This window comes from Paroedura picta, chromosome 1 (assembly GCF_049243985.1).
Source record: "Paroedura picta isolate Pp20150507F chromosome 1, Ppicta_v3.0, whole genome shotgun sequence".
Lineage (NCBI taxonomy): Eukaryota > Metazoa > Chordata > Lepidosauria > Squamata > Gekkonidae > Paroedura > Paroedura picta.
In genome coordinates, this window is record NC_135369.1 from 53,777,504 (window position 1) to 53,792,826 (window position 15,323).

At 44.2% G+C, this 15,323-nt stretch overlaps 1 protein-coding gene across 1 annotated transcript in view; it reads right to left on the bottom strand.

The window, feature by feature from the left end:
- LPGAT1 (lysophosphatidylglycerol acyltransferase 1) overlaps positions 1 to 7,810 on the bottom strand; it is a 97,883-nt gene extending 90,073 nt beyond the window's left edge. The window contains exons 1-3 of the mRNA XM_077338625.1: positions 7,474 to 7,810; positions 5,859 to 6,106; positions 4,512 to 4,779 (exon numbers count right to left, since the gene is read on the bottom strand). Of these exons, the coding sequence (XP_077194740.1) occupies positions 4,512 to 4,749 (238 nt within the window). The 5' untranslated portion in view covers positions 4,750 to 4,779; positions 5,859 to 6,106; positions 7,474 to 7,810. The remainder of the gene's footprint in view (positions 1 to 4,511; positions 4,780 to 5,858; positions 6,107 to 7,473) is intronic.
- Positions 7,811 to 15,323: the final 7,513 nt, after the last annotated feature.

Sequence of the window (15,323 nt, forward strand, 5' to 3'; positions counted from 1 at the left end):
TTGTAATTACCAGTATAATTCCTATCTGTTAAGATTTGGTTTTGACCCCCCCCCCCAAAAAAAAACAAACTGTAAACTGCTTGGGATCAGTGTGCCCAAAAGATTGCTTCTCCTGTATGTACCTGTCTGTATAGAGACAATGCTCCAAGTCCCCTTGCCTTCAAATATCAGACAGGTGACAACAGAAATCAGAACTTTTTTCTGTGGTAGTGCCCTTTGAATACTTCCCCCTAAAATGTTAGCAGGGCATAAACTTTACTGTTGTTTAGGCACTGGGTTAAAATGTTTTATTTGGGGGATAATTCTGCTGCTTGTGTTTTAATTGATTAGATGTTTTAACTCTTGTATGTCAGTTTTACTGTTTATTTTAAATGGCTGTATACTGTTTAGGAGGCTTGAAATACCAAGTTAGGACAGGAATGTTTCAAATACACAGATGTGGTAAAATTTCTCTCTCATCATGGATGGAAGCCTGAAGTGAGGAAACAATCATTTTGAATTTGCTATTACAGACTCAATTCCTATTTTAGCACCAGACTAAATAAATGTTGACACCTGCAGTGTTAAGCAAAGGATTCTGTCGTTGCTTGCAGATGCCACAGCTGTAAAGCATATGATACAGATGCAAAGAAAAGGAACTGCTATTACACTTTAGTTCCCATTCCTAAATAATGCAAGATTATTTGGGCATTCTATTGGGCTTTCTGGAGTATTTAATTTTTAACAAATAAAGGCTGGAATTCTCTCTATGAAACACAATATATCTAACCTAACAATATATACCTTCTAGACTAGATAAAAGTTGCTAGAGAATATGAAAAAGGAAAACACTTCACTTTCTTTGCAGGAAAATTACAGAAGAAAAATATTAACAGGGGTTGCTAAACGAATGCAACTTCCTACAATTAACACATTTTTATGCACACTATAAATCAGAAGATAACATCATCTTATTTGACACTACTGGTACTAAATTATACTGTTAGAGAAACAAAGCCAAACATATACCACAAGTAATTCTTATAAAACAAAAACTCAGATATCCTGAATGCAACAGTTTATCAGCGTGTCACAGTTTTAAAGTCAAGCTATGCATACAGAACAGTTTTACATACAGAAAAAAACACACTGCAGTCAACAAGAAATGGACTGTAAAATAATTCAAATGTTCAGCACTATTCACAACCACACTGTGACAGAACTTGCTTGAATTCTAACTAGAATTTTTTTTGTACACTGGCTCCCCAAGACAATAAAACAGGATCATTAACCTCAGTATTATAGTGGTAAACTTCACAAACCTAACAAAAGAGTACAGCATAAACCCTTCTATTTTGATAGACTATATTTCACCTTTGTGTGAAGGCTTCAACTGAAAGCCTGCACTGCTTCTGAATAAACTTCTTTAAAATAATTACAGCCTGAATACAAACAACACTGTTCTAGTAAGCTAAAACAGCAACTGGGAGAGCATTTCTCAAGCACTGTAATACTTTTAAGCCTAGGGACGTTTCTCATGTGGGATGACTTAACATACAACTGACCCATTCTCAAACTATTTGTGACATGCACAAATATTAGACAGGATGGAGAAAAGAAATAGAACATATTTGGTAATTTTACATTCATGTAACTGATCCATGTAAGCTTTGTGTGAAATATCACAGAACCTGGAAAATATCTCAATTTGCATCCTACAATATATAATAGTAAAACAAGTCTTCATCTTAGGGCACAAAGCAAGAGTTGCCACCATATTATTTGAAGGCCATCTGCTCTCAGTCCACTTTGCTGATAAATATTTCTACCTGGATTCTGAACCAGTACCAAGATAGACTGCAAATCAAAGCACAATGGCTAGAAAAGAGACACTACTGAAAACTTATTTCCTTATAAACACACCTAGGATAGGACCTTTTAGATTCTATCACAGTTTAAGATCTAAGATCTACAAATAAACCCTTGACAAAATAGCAAGAATAGACGAAGAAGAAGAGTTGGTTCTTATATGCCGCTTTTCTCTACCCGAAGGAGGCTCAAAGCGGCTTACAGTCGCCTTCCCTTTCCTCTCCCCACAACAGACACCCTGTGAGGTGGGTGAGGCGGAGAGAGCCCTGAATTCACTGCTCGGTCAGAACAATTTTATCAGCGCCATGGTGAGCCCAAGGTCACCCAGCTGGTTGCACGTGGGGGAGTGCAGAATCGAACCTGGCATGCCAGATTAGAAGTCCACACTCCTAGCCACTACACCAAACTGACTCTCTACACCAAATAGGAAATTCATATTGAATATTTTCTACAGAAACAACACTATTGTCAAAACGAGAAATCGATGTGTAAGCTTATAAAGAACTCTTGCCATTATTTCACTTATGCCAGAAAAAAATAGAGAGAAGTAATAGTGACCATGACAACTTTATGTTGAAAGTCAATAAATATATCATAGTCAGCTATCAAACCAGTATATCCCAATTACCTCCATGGATGAGTTAAATTCTGTTGTAACAGATAAGTGGACAACCACATCCATAGTACAGGATGGTGAGGAAAGAAGATTCTGCTAGCTGGGCGGCTAGAAGCTATTAAATAACATCTTGCTGTGTTTGTTCTCTGCTGCTCTGCTCACATATAAGCATAGCCAGGTGTGACCTGAAGAGCTCTTCAGCTCTTAGCTCAAGACCTGTCAACTAGGGATGGGCAGAAGACTGGCTAACAGACAGAGCAGGAAGACGTGCTTGGCCACCTCTCTCTACCCTATTTTCCTGTTGGTTTCTTCTGTACCGTAAGATGCTTTGGGTACCCCTTGAGAGGGTGAAAACGAGATATTAAAACAGAAAAATGAACAGATCTTTGGGCCTGCTAAAATAAATGCATCCAACAGTTTTCAATACCTTCTTTTTCTATAAACAATGTAAAGGCAGGACATGCCATATCGCCTTTAAATTTTTATATTATTCTAGTAATAACATGGCCATGTGAAGCTTTAAAACATCCAAATACAACATTTTAGCCAAGGTTTTTTCCTAATCAAATATTTCATTTCAAGTATATGTTGCTATTCCAACTCACTACATGTTTACTTCCTTTCATGTAACTGACTATTTACCATTCATTCCTCTGACAAAAAGGGGGAGTGTACCACCTAGGGACAATGCTGAGGTGAAGGCAAAAGCCATTTCAATCCACAGATATTGGGGTGACACCATTCATGAGGAAAGGAACCTTCCAGAAGTATGTCTTCCACCTTCCTAGTATCATTCAAGAAACACACACTCTCTCACCAAGAACCCCTGCCCACAACAATTGTAGCTATTTATTAGCAACCAGTTTACAACATTATCTCTATTATACTCTAAGGAATGGAAGCAGAGATGAAATATAGAGAGGAACAGACGGCTATCGACAGTATTCAAAGCAGGATAGCCACCTTGAAGTGCTATCATAAGAACACATATACCCTTGAAGTCAAAGGACTTAATAGGGTACAACTCCAAATAGGATGGCACTGTTGAGAAAGACAGCAATAAAAAAGTAGTCAGCCTCCTTTTCAAAAGTATTTCTGAATATATGCTTTTCACCTCTCCCATATAAATGAAAGCCTTCATATAGCAGATAAAAGGTCAATGGCCATGGTGGGCATAAAACCTGTCAATAGCTCATATCCCTCAGATGGATGAAAATGGCATCTGTGTAGAGGGGTATTATGTGAATAGATCTTAAACTTATTGTGCCTTACAATATAGGGGAATCTCTCCATGGCCTACCTGCTGTAAGAATGGGCATTTCACTAGCTTTAAACAAGGAATACTTGGGGACAGGCACCCAATGTTTCATAGAAGCATGATTATATTCACAGCTCAGGTATTGCTTCACATCAAAGGAAAATAATGAAAAATATATTACCACAGCACAACAGTTCAGCAAACGTGATCAAGAACAACCACACCTTGACATTTTAAAGTCACTAACCTCAATAATAAAGCAATCAATAGTTTGTATTCAGTTCAGTTATAAAGGGCTTTAATAGATTCTACAACACCCTGACCTTAGTCATTTAAATCCTATTCAGTTCTTACCATGAGAAGCCCACTATCCACTTCCTCTTAAGCAGCAAACAAAAACTTCTAAGTGTGGCTTTGGAAGAGAAGGGGCGCACATCACTTAAGAAATGCTTACACAGCCTTGTATTAGAGTATTTTTAGCTGGTCACCATTTAAATTGCTGGTTTATTATTGGCTATTTTGTGCTTTCATTCTTTTGTACTGATCTGGCTAGCCACCTTAAACACTTTTTAATATTAGGAGATTCATATATATATTTTAAATAAAAGAAAAATGTTTACTTGCTTGCAGACTGTTTAGCTATACATATATAATATACATCTTTAGAGAAACACACATGAAAGCATTTGAAAAGCCATTCATCATTCACAAAACTGTTTCAGCCTACAGGCTTATTCTTGTATACAAGTACATTTAATGTCAAGTAAATTTCAAATAAATTGCTCTTACCTGTATATCCTGCCCACCAGCCCCATGATGCCACCATAGCTAGAAGCCATTTAAATAATATTCCTTCAATATACCAGAATAGTTTACTATCCAACAATCGGAGAGGTTGCAGTACTATTAAATATAGAACGTAGGACGGAATAGCAACAAGGTTATTAGCAACCATGAAGCCAAATCTTAAGAGTGCTTTCAGAAACATAAAGCCCACCCTTTGGGCCTGTTCTAAAGTCACAGCCATCCTCTTCACACTGGGGTCTGTAGTCTTTTCCTATAGGAGAAGAAAGAGAGAAATTATTCAACACAAGGAACAGCTTTCTTCTTAATAACAGGCTTTTAACAACGGGCTGTTTATTTTGCAAGTGTCCCGTCATTTTTGTAGAGGACTGTCCTGTTTTCACACATGTCCTCTTCATACGTGAATATTGTCATACAAAGTTGCCTTATACCAAGTTAGACCATCTAACTCAACACTGGCAACAAATCTCCAGGGTAGGGAGGTGTCCTTCCCAGCTGCCTAAGATCCTTTAGCCAGAAATACCAAGAGACTGACATTCAAAGTATGCACTACTGAGTCACAACTGAGCCATAATGATCTCCAAATCTTCAAGTTACATCTGTCTTTGAAATACATGTCTTAACATTTCATCCTAAACTGCTACATAGAATACAATCAATCTTACTTTTAACACAACCAAAAAGATACACCAAAAGCTATCAATGAGAGTATATGCTTATGCAATTAAAAGGAAAGCTCCCACAACTCTTCATCGCAAACTTGAGATTTCAGAGGGTTTTTTCGTTATTGATAACACAAGTGAATAGACTATAAATTCAGTACATCCTTATTCAGTGTTGTAAGCTGATATCAAAGAAACAGATTCCCTTTGCTTAGACTACACTGGAATGTGACTAAAGGATGGTCAGCCCGAGGAACAGAATTCCCCTTGCTTTCCCCCACAAAGGAATGAATGATTTGTCAGAGGTCAAGAGCTAGGAGATATTTAACTCTTCTATAGTTCCAAACCAAGAACAAATATTTTTGCAATCAAGGGGAGCTGGTCAACATACCTTTAAGAACCAGAACTGCTTAGCTAGACTACAAGTTACACATGAAATAAAGCTATACTAGGTGATAACAGGACAATATAGAAAGGGTGGGGGAGAGAAATGTGTAGGATTATTGGTTGGAAATGGGTAACAAAAAAGAAAGGGAATGAGAGAGAGGGAAGGGCAGAGGGATGTTAACACCACTGGTCTGTAGAGGAGAGGGAGAAATCGCTAGGAGGAAGCAGAGGGATACTGGCGAATCACAAGGCTGCGTCCAGCCAACGGGGCTGCTTCACTCACCTTCTGCTGCGCAGAGGAAAGAAAGAGGCAGGGCCGGGGGAAGTGGGCCCGGTGGCGGCGGCGGCGTGTGGCCGGGTCGGCGGCTGCTGGCGAAGGAGGAGGTGGCGGCAGTAGCGGCGGCGACGGCGGTGGCGGCAGCAGCAGCTCTGATGGGAGGGCGGCGGGCTCATGGACACGAAGGTGGCTGGCCTGGCCCCAACGTAACGGGCTGGGAGCGCTCGGCGGCTCCCTATTTCCTCTGCCGCTGCCTGCGGGGAGAAAGACGGGCTAGGAGCGACGGGGCCAGAAGCGGCATCCACGGCGGGGCCGCTACCCGATCAGGGGAAATGCACGCAAGACGACTCGTTCCGCTTTGTGGCTAAATCCGCCGCCACCACTGCCGCCTCCTCCAGAGGCGGCTTTTCAGGGCCTAACGCGCCTCCCTCCCCGGGAGAAGGGGCTGGACTCCAGGGCCGCCGCCGCCACCCCGCGGCGGGTGTGTCCCCCACACCCTTCCTGGGAAGGAAGTGCAAAGCGCCTTTCAGTGCCAAAGGGCAACGGCAGCGAGCAGCTCTGGGGCTCCCCCTGCACGGTTCTCCGCGTGGGGAGCAAGGCAAGGTCTCACTCCGCCTTTGCGCCTGGAACTTGCTTCGGGGGGACGTGATGGGGATCTCTGGCAAGAAGCAGCGGGAAAGAGAAACGCGAGGCTCCGGTCCAGCCGAGCTCCAAGCGGGGGAAGCCACCGCTCTGCCCCTCCCGCCTCCAAGAGAACGGGGGGAGTTGGGTCGCGCCAAGATTCTGAGTGGGGCGGGGGACCCCCTTAAAAGTCTACGGGAGAGCCGCAACGACCCCCCTTTGCCCCGCCACCCCAGCACACAGGAGCATCTTACGCCGAAGGAGGGTCTCTCGGGGACATGCCCGACTGGAGAAGAGAGGCGACGGGGAGGGAGAGCGCGGAAGCCCCCCTCAAGTGCATGCCCAAGCCTCCGCGCAAGACTAGCGCCAAGGGCAAGGGCGGGGTGGCCTCGTGCCCTCCTCAGGCATGGGGAAGGGGGGGGGACTCCATCTGCTTCTAGCGGGGAAGCGTCCGGAGTTCCTCTTGTTCCCCCAGCGGCCCCAGTAGAGCCTCTCCTCCTCTGCCCGGGGACGGGGGGTTGTCTTAGGAAGTGGCCACGGAGGCGGAGGGCTCGGGGATCTCTCAAGGGCACCAGCAGAGACTCCGTCGCCCTTTCCGCTCCAAAAACAGGGCAGCAAAAGGGCGCTAACTCCACTTCGCAAGCCCGCGGTCAGTACAGGGGGGCTCCTCAGACAGGCGCCAGGGGGCGACGCCGTCCCTCCGTTCACCGGGAGGGGGAAAGAGAAGGCCCGCGCACCGCCGACAGGAGCCCTTCCCTTCGCCCCTGTCTCCCAAGGGCCCCCCGCCCCAAAGAGCTCCCGCAGGGCACTCCGCCTTTGCCGAGCCATCCCTCCCCTTCAGCCCGCGAAGGGGGATCCCGGCGGCGCCCACTAGAGACCGGCCAGGGAGGGAGGGAGGCAGGGGGCCTCAAGGGCGCCGCGGGCCTCGCCCCCCCCCCCCGCGAGGACAGGCGCCCACTCGGAAGGGGGAAGGGAAGGGAAGGGGGGCGGTTCTCCATACCTCCGTCTGGCCGGCTCTTTCTTCGGGGCCGGTCCCGACAAGCCTGCGAGATTCATAGCGGCGGCGGCACGACCGAGGCTGCCCGGGCCCTGCGTCCCCTCGCCTGCCCCTGCTGCTGGGCAGAGGCTGCGCCGTGACCGCTCCTCGCCGCCTCCTCCTGGGCTGCCGCCGCTCCCTCGCCTCGGCCACTCTCGCTTTCTCTCTCTCTCTCTCTCTGGCTCCCGAGGAGATGGAAGCGGCGACGAGAAGCAGGAGCGGGTCCCTCACTGCAGCAAGCGCCGCTCCCTCCGGCCGACAGCTCCCTCTAACGAGCCCAGGCAGGCAGGCAGGCAGGCGTCGTCCGTCACTCCGCCCGCCCGCCCGCCAGTCAGCCAAGCCCCCGGCGGGGCGGGCCGGACCGGGCCTCAATAGGCCTCCTCCCTCAGCCCCGACCGGAAAAGACGGTGAGAGCGGATCGCACTGATCGGGACAATATCCTCACACACTCACGCACACCCAAAAAAGGGGGGTGATGCAGTGCGATATGGGCATCCGTTGAAAACACCAAGGGATTTAGCAGCCCCCTCCCCCGCGCTTGAAGAAATGCGGAGGCAAGGGAGGGGGTAGTGGGCTCCTTGTAAGGCCTGGCATCACCAGTGTCTCCCATACACCTTGTTGGCGAATGAACATCGTTAAAAAGGCCTTAATTCCTTGGCTGCAAGAACATGGACGAGTGCCTGGTCTTCATTGAAAGGAAGTTATGTAGTAAATTGGACAGGAGTTTGGTATAACCTTAACGACTAACAAAATTTCAGAACAAAGTTTGAGTCCAGTGGTACCTTTAAGACCACACACACCCAGAATAGAACCACTGAACTCGCTTTGCAGCTTCAGACCTGCACAACTACTTATCTGAATAAAAACTGATTTTTGAAAGGGCTTAGTAAGTCATAGCTTGCTTCCTCTGATGCTTATAGCTGAGAAGGGTTCAAATTTTAAAAAGTTCGACTTCCCACTCCACCACATGCAGCCAGCCGGGTGACTTTGGGCCAGTCACAGTTCTCTCAGCCTCAACTACCTCACAGGATGCTTTTTGTGGGGAGAGGACAACTAGGTGATTATAAGCTGCTTTGAGACTCCTTCAGGTAGTAAAAATGGGGTACAAAAACCCAGCCTCTCTTCTACTAGAAATGGCCAATATACACTCTAAAGTCAAAGATAACAGCCAAAAAAAATGAATTTCAGAAAAATTGAAGCCATAAACCATGCTGAATGTAGGTAGGGTGGCTATACTGATGGCAGACAGCGGAACAGAAGCTGGGGAAGTACATAGGTGGGTAGTTTGTGAAGCAAACCAGGAAGAACTGGAGAACAGAAATGAAAGTACAAAGAGATACTGAACTGTGCATGTTGTGTGGGCAGGAACGGTAAAGTGGACAAAAAGGACCTGAGTGAAAACTTTTATTTATAATTTGGTTTATAGACCACCTCTCCTCAATGACGGACTTGGGGCGGTTTCCAACAATGGGGTACATTTAAAACTATAAAACTCTAAAAACATAATAAAGTACAGTTTGTTACATAGCCACCATTGAGTACCTGGCAAAATCAGTAATTCTGATGGTAGTGAAACTATCCCATATAGAGGAAGCTTCATATAGGGAGACCCAAGTGGTTCTAGATTAGCCTGGATTCAATTACAGGCCTGGTGGAAGAGTGTCATTTTCACACGGTTTTGGCACTGAGCTGGCAAGAAAAGAAACGTGGAAGAGTGTGATTAATTTTAATGTTTGCCTCAGTTTTAATATTTGCTATATTTTCATCTCGCTTTTTCTTTCCCAAACCTTCAAAAAGTCAAGTCAAATAAATTAATTCCCTGTTTTAACTGATCTAGGTTGTAGGTATTAGTCATGTTTATTAATAGTCACAGTTCCAGAGAAAACAATATACACATTTTAAAGACCTTTTTCGAAGTACTGTGCTGTGGTTTTTATTGCTATGTATAATCTCATCTTTAAAAGGTTATAATTATTGATAGATTTGTAGCTCTTCCATACTCTACATTGCATAATGTGGACATTAAATAGTATTTTGTGTGCAAACTATGCTAAAAGAAGGGCATTCTAATTCTGTTTTGCCTTGCAAACTAATATTCAGAATATTAAGTGTCTTTTTTAGAAATTAAAATGCATACCTTGCTGTTTAATCGCTGCACAATTATAGCCAAACTTTTATTTGTTTATCTTTCATTACATTATAAAGATGTGAGATTTTCTTTAAAATAGGAATGTAAAGAGTAGACAGAGAGGTGAGAAGAAACCAATTATGGCTGCACTGATTTCTGTTTAAATGCATATTGCAAAAGCCATAAGGCATTTCTTTAGGCCATTCTCAGAAAGAACAGCGGAAGAGAGCCAGGGAAGGAATCTAACACAATTCAATGTATAAGGTTTAAATGCTGATGTATAGATTCTATAGAATTCAAATGTAGCTCCATATTTTTAAAACATACCTTAGCACAAGTCAAAACCTTTAGTAATTTTAGATATTTAATTCTTAGTTTTAGATCTAAACTAGATGTGATGAGGAGTAGACATTAACAAGTCTGTCCTATTTACATCAGAAGTGGGAGCGTGGATGGGTATCCATTTTTACAGGCAATGAAGCACACACGTGAGGGAAGCTCAGTGAATTATTCCCCCGTTCCTGTGCTTTCCTGTACTGCTCTTGGTTATTTGAAATACTTGTTTCCCAACCCAGCTTTATCACTGGAAGCAAGCCAGGCAAAAAAGTACTTGAAGCAGTGGAGAACAGAAAGATGGGGTGGATGGGGAGGCTTTAGGATGTAATCCATTTCATTTTTTAAAAGTAGTCACACTGATTACTGGCTGTGTCACATCTAATTTGGCCTCAAATTACCTTATAGATGCAAATAAATATTTAAATATACTATTTTGCATCATTAGCTTTGCTTTAGGGATGGAGGCCAGTGATGGCAAACATGAGAGAAATCCAGATATGAATGCAGTTGCCTGTAAAGATACAAGAGTTAGAGTTAGATAAGGGTTCCAGAGGGTTACTGCTGATCTGAAGTAGAAGAACTCGCTATAAGTCCAGGAACATCTTAAAGACCAACAATACCTTCAGGGCATGAGCTTTTGAGGGTCAAAGCTCTGTGTCAGATACAAGTTGGAATGGGGATCAGTTTGGTTAGAGCTAGGAAGAAATGCTCAGGAGGGTAAATTTAGCATCTGTAGTGAGATAAGAATCCTGTGTCCTTATGCAAATCTGTAGGAGGCCCATTGTTCTGAATTTGTAAATGAACTCAAATTCAGGTTTCTCACAGCTGTAATCTCCCCTTGAAGTTTCTCTCTTTGAAGACTATTCCCTTGGGTCAGCAAGGACATGTCCTGGGAGATTAAAATCTCCCGTTCCTTTTGAGTGGTGCTTTTTGATGTCAGATTCAGGCCCATTTCTTCTTTTGCATAGGAACTGATCTGTTTGTTCATTGTAGAGAGTGGAAGAGCTTCTTTCCTATGCATCGAGATGATAAAATGGCATCAATACATCTCAAGCACAAGAGGGGTACACCCCTCCTTACCTACCTTTACGGGGCCTTCAGTAACTACCACCCCATCATCAACCTGACTGTGAATCTATCCACATAAGAAGTGCCTTTTTCAGGCACCACCATATAAATACATAATAGAAGCATAAAAGCCCATTTCTACCAGAAACTTACTGATCTCCAAAAATGCCTACATGCCTTCAGTCAACATCCTAAATGAATAAACAATTCATTGTCTCCAGCCAAGTTCCACATCTGTTTCAATCCCTCTGACAGTGATGCTCACTTCAGGGTGGTACAAAGTATGTTTTTTGAATTACAATATCCACCTATTGTAGTAAGGAAACAGATTGACAAAAGGATGATACCAAAGGATAACCTGCTGCAAAACAGGCCCCAAAGAAAAACAGGATGCTACTGGTGGTCACAGCTCAAACCAGCAACATGTCTTTAGTGACCTATACTGGACAATGATCCACTTCTCTCACTGGCAATGGGAGACAAACTTTTTGTTGCCCACAGACAGTCTCCTAATTGCAATCAACTTTATGCACTGGAGGTTTCATGCTGGGCTGCAGGCTGGAGTTTTAGTCGTGGCAGGTTGCCCCACTTCTTCCTGCACCCATAAGGGGGGAGCATTTGGCCTGGTGCACCTCATCCATCCCCGATTTGTGTTCCTGCACAGGAGCTGGGGCAGTGAAGTTCCCAGTGCATAAACGGTCATGGTCTGGAATCTTTTAGTAGCTTCTCACAAAACCCACAATTCAGGATGCCAGTTGTAGCATGTAAAACACTCAGCTACTTAGTCCTTATGGTTGAGGCCAGGGCAGCTCCCAGGTGTTTTCATCGGAGGATCCCCCTCCATGTTGACTGGGTCTGGCCCTCGCTCCTACTATAAAAGAACTGACCCTTGGGCTAAAGGGGGGGGGTAAGGGTTAGGGTGCCTATAGGATTGATTTGTCATCTAATTGTGAGAATTGTAATTGTTTTTATGGGATGTTTTAAGGATTTTATTGTATTTACTGATGTTGGAAACTGCCATGAGGCCATTGGAGAATGGTGGTATAAAAATCTTGTTGTTGTTGTTAGGTGCGAAGTCGTGTCCGACCCATCGCGACCCCATGGACAGTGATCCTCCAGGCCTTCCTGTCCTCTACCATTCCCTGGAGTCCATTTAAGTTTGCACCTACTGCTTCATCCAGCCACCTCATTCTCTGTCGTCCCCTTCTTCTTTTGCCCTCGATCGCTCCCAGCATTAGGCTCTTCTCCAAGGAGTCCTTCCTTCTCATGAGGCGGCCAAATTATTTGAGTTTCATCTTCAGGATCTGGCCTTCTAAAGAGCAGTCAGAGCTAATCTCCTCTAGGACAGAACGGTTTGTTCGCCTTGCAGTCCAAGGGACTCGCAAGAGTCTTCTCCAGCACCAGAGTTCAAAAGCCTCAATTCTTTGACGCTCGGCCTTCCTTATGGTCCAACTTTCGCAGCCATACATTGCAACTGGGAAGACCATAGCCTTGACTAAACGCACTTTTGTTGGCAGGGTGATGTCTCTGCTTTTTAGGATGCTGTCTAGATTTGCCATAGCTTTCCTCCCCAGGAGCAAGCGTCTTTTAATTTCTTTGCTGCAGTCCCCATCTGCAGTGATCTTGGAGCCCAGGAAAATAAAATCTGTCACTATCTCCATTTCTTCCCCATCTATTTGCCAGGAATTGAGAGGGCTGGATGCCATGACCTTTGTTTTCTTGATGTTGAGTTTCAAGCCAACTTTTGCACTCTCCTCCTTTACCCGCATCAACAGGCTCTTTAGTTCCTCTTCACTTTCTGCCATTAGAGTGGTATCATCTGCATATCTGAGGTTGTTGATATTTCTCCCCGCAATCTTGATCCCAATTTGTGACTCCTCTAATCCCGCCTTTCTCATGATGTGCTCCGCATACAAGTTAAATAGGCAAGGCAACAGTATACAGTTTTGAACCAATCAGTGATTCCATGTTCAGTTCTCACTGTTGCTTCTTGACCTGCATATAAATTTCTCAAGAGACAAATAAGATGCTCTGGTATTCCCATCTCTTTAACAACTTGCCACAATTTGTTGTGCTCCGCACAATCAAAGGCTTTAGCATAGTCAATGAAGCAGAAGTAGATGTTCGTCTGGAACTCCCTAGCTTTCTCCATGATCCACCGTATGTTGGCAATTTGATCTCTGATTCCTCTGCCTCTTCGAAATCCTGCCTGTACTTCTGGAAGTTCTCGGTCCACATATTGCTGGAGCCTAGCTTGTAGGATTTTGAGCATAACTTTGCTAGCATGAGAAATGAGTGCAATGGTGTGGTAGTTTGAACATTCTTTGGCATTGCCCTTCTTTGGGATTGGAATGTAAACTGACCTTTTCCAATCCTGTGGCCATTGTTGAGTTTTCCAAATTTGCTGGCATATTGAGTGTAGCACTTTTACCACCACTAGCTTTATTGTTGCTCAGACTTCCTAAGGCCGATTTGACTTCACATTCCAGGATGTCTGGCTCCAGGTCAGTAACTACCCCATTGTGGTCATCAGGGATATTAAGCTCGCTCTTGTATAGTTCTTCTGTATAATTTTGCCACCTTTGTTTAATCTCTTCTGCTTCTGTGAGGTCCCTACCATTTTGGTCCCTTATCATACCCATCTTTGCATGAAACGTTCTTTTCATATCTCCAATTTTCTTGAAAAGATCTCTGGTCCTCCCCATTCTATTGTTTTCTTCTATTTGTTTGCACTGTTCATTTAAGAAGGCATTCTTATATCTTCTAGCTTTTCTCTGGAATTCTGCATTCAATTGGGTGTATCTTTCTCTTTCTCCCTTGCCTTTCACTTCCCTTCTCTCCTTAGCTATTTGTAAAGCTTCCTCAGACAGCCATTTTGATTTCTTGCATTTCTTTTTATTTGGGATGGTTTTAGTTGCTACCTCTTGTACAATGCTGCGAACCTCCGTCCATAGTTCTTCAGGCACTCTATCAGATCTAATTCCTTAAATCTATTTGTCACCTCTACTGTATATTCGTCGGGGATATGATTTAGTTCATACCTGAGTGGCCTAGTGCTTTTCCCTACTTTCTTCAATTTAAGCCTAAATTTTGCAACAAGAAGCTGATGATCTGAACCACAATCAGCTCCTGGTCTTGTTTTTATTGACTGTATAGAACTTCTCCATCTTTGGCTGCAGAGCACATAGTCAATCTGATTTCTGTGTTGACCATCTGGTGATGTCCATGTGTAGAGTCGTCTCTTGGGTTGTTTGCTATGACCATTGCATTCTCTTGACAAAATTCTACCAGCCTGTGGCCTGCTTCATTTTATACTCTAAGGCCAAACTTGCCTGTTATCCTGGTTATCTTTTGGCTTCCTACTTTAGCATTCCAATCCCCCATGATGATAAGCACATCATTTTTTGGCGTGTTGTAGGGCTTCATAGAACTGGTCACCTTCATCCTCTTCAGCAGCAGTGGTTGGGGCATAGACCTGGATCACTGTGATGCTGAATGGTTTGCCTTGGATTTGAACTGAGATCATTCTGTCATTTTGGGGATTGTATCCCAAGACTGCTTTTCCTACTCTCTTATTGATTATGAAGGCTACTCCATTTCTTCTGCGAGATTCTTGTCCACAGTAGTATACCTGATGGTCATCTGAATTAAATTCACCCATTCCTGTCCATTTTAGTTCACTGATTCCTAAAATGTCGATGTTCAGTCTTGTCATTTCTTGTTTAACCACGTCCAGCTTGCCTTGATTCATGGATCTGATGTTCCAGGTTCCTATGGAATAAAAATCTTTACAGCATCGGACTGTCTTTTCGCCACCAGTTACTTCCACAACTGAGCGTCCTTTCGGCTTTGGCCCAGTCGCTTCATTCATTCTGGTGCTACTCGTACTAGCTGTCTATTCATCCCCAGTAGCATATTGGACACCTTCCGACCTGAGGGGCTCATCTTCCGGCGTCATATTGTTTTGCCTTTTAGAACTGTCCATAGAGTTTTCATGGCAAAGATACTGGAATGGTTTGCCATTTCCTTCTCCAGTGGATCATCTTTTGTCAGAGCTCTCAGCTTGGGTGGCCCTGCACGGCATAGTTCATAGCTTCACTGAACTACGCAAGCCCCCTTGCCACAGCAAGGCAGCGATCCTTGAAGAGGGTATAAAAATCTAGAAATAAATAAATAATATATCCTTCCTTACAATGATAGCCAGTTATGAACTGTCAACGGTGTTCAGTTCAGTTTAAGCATTAATACTGAGGAAGCACGGAGCTTCATTCTCACTTAGAAG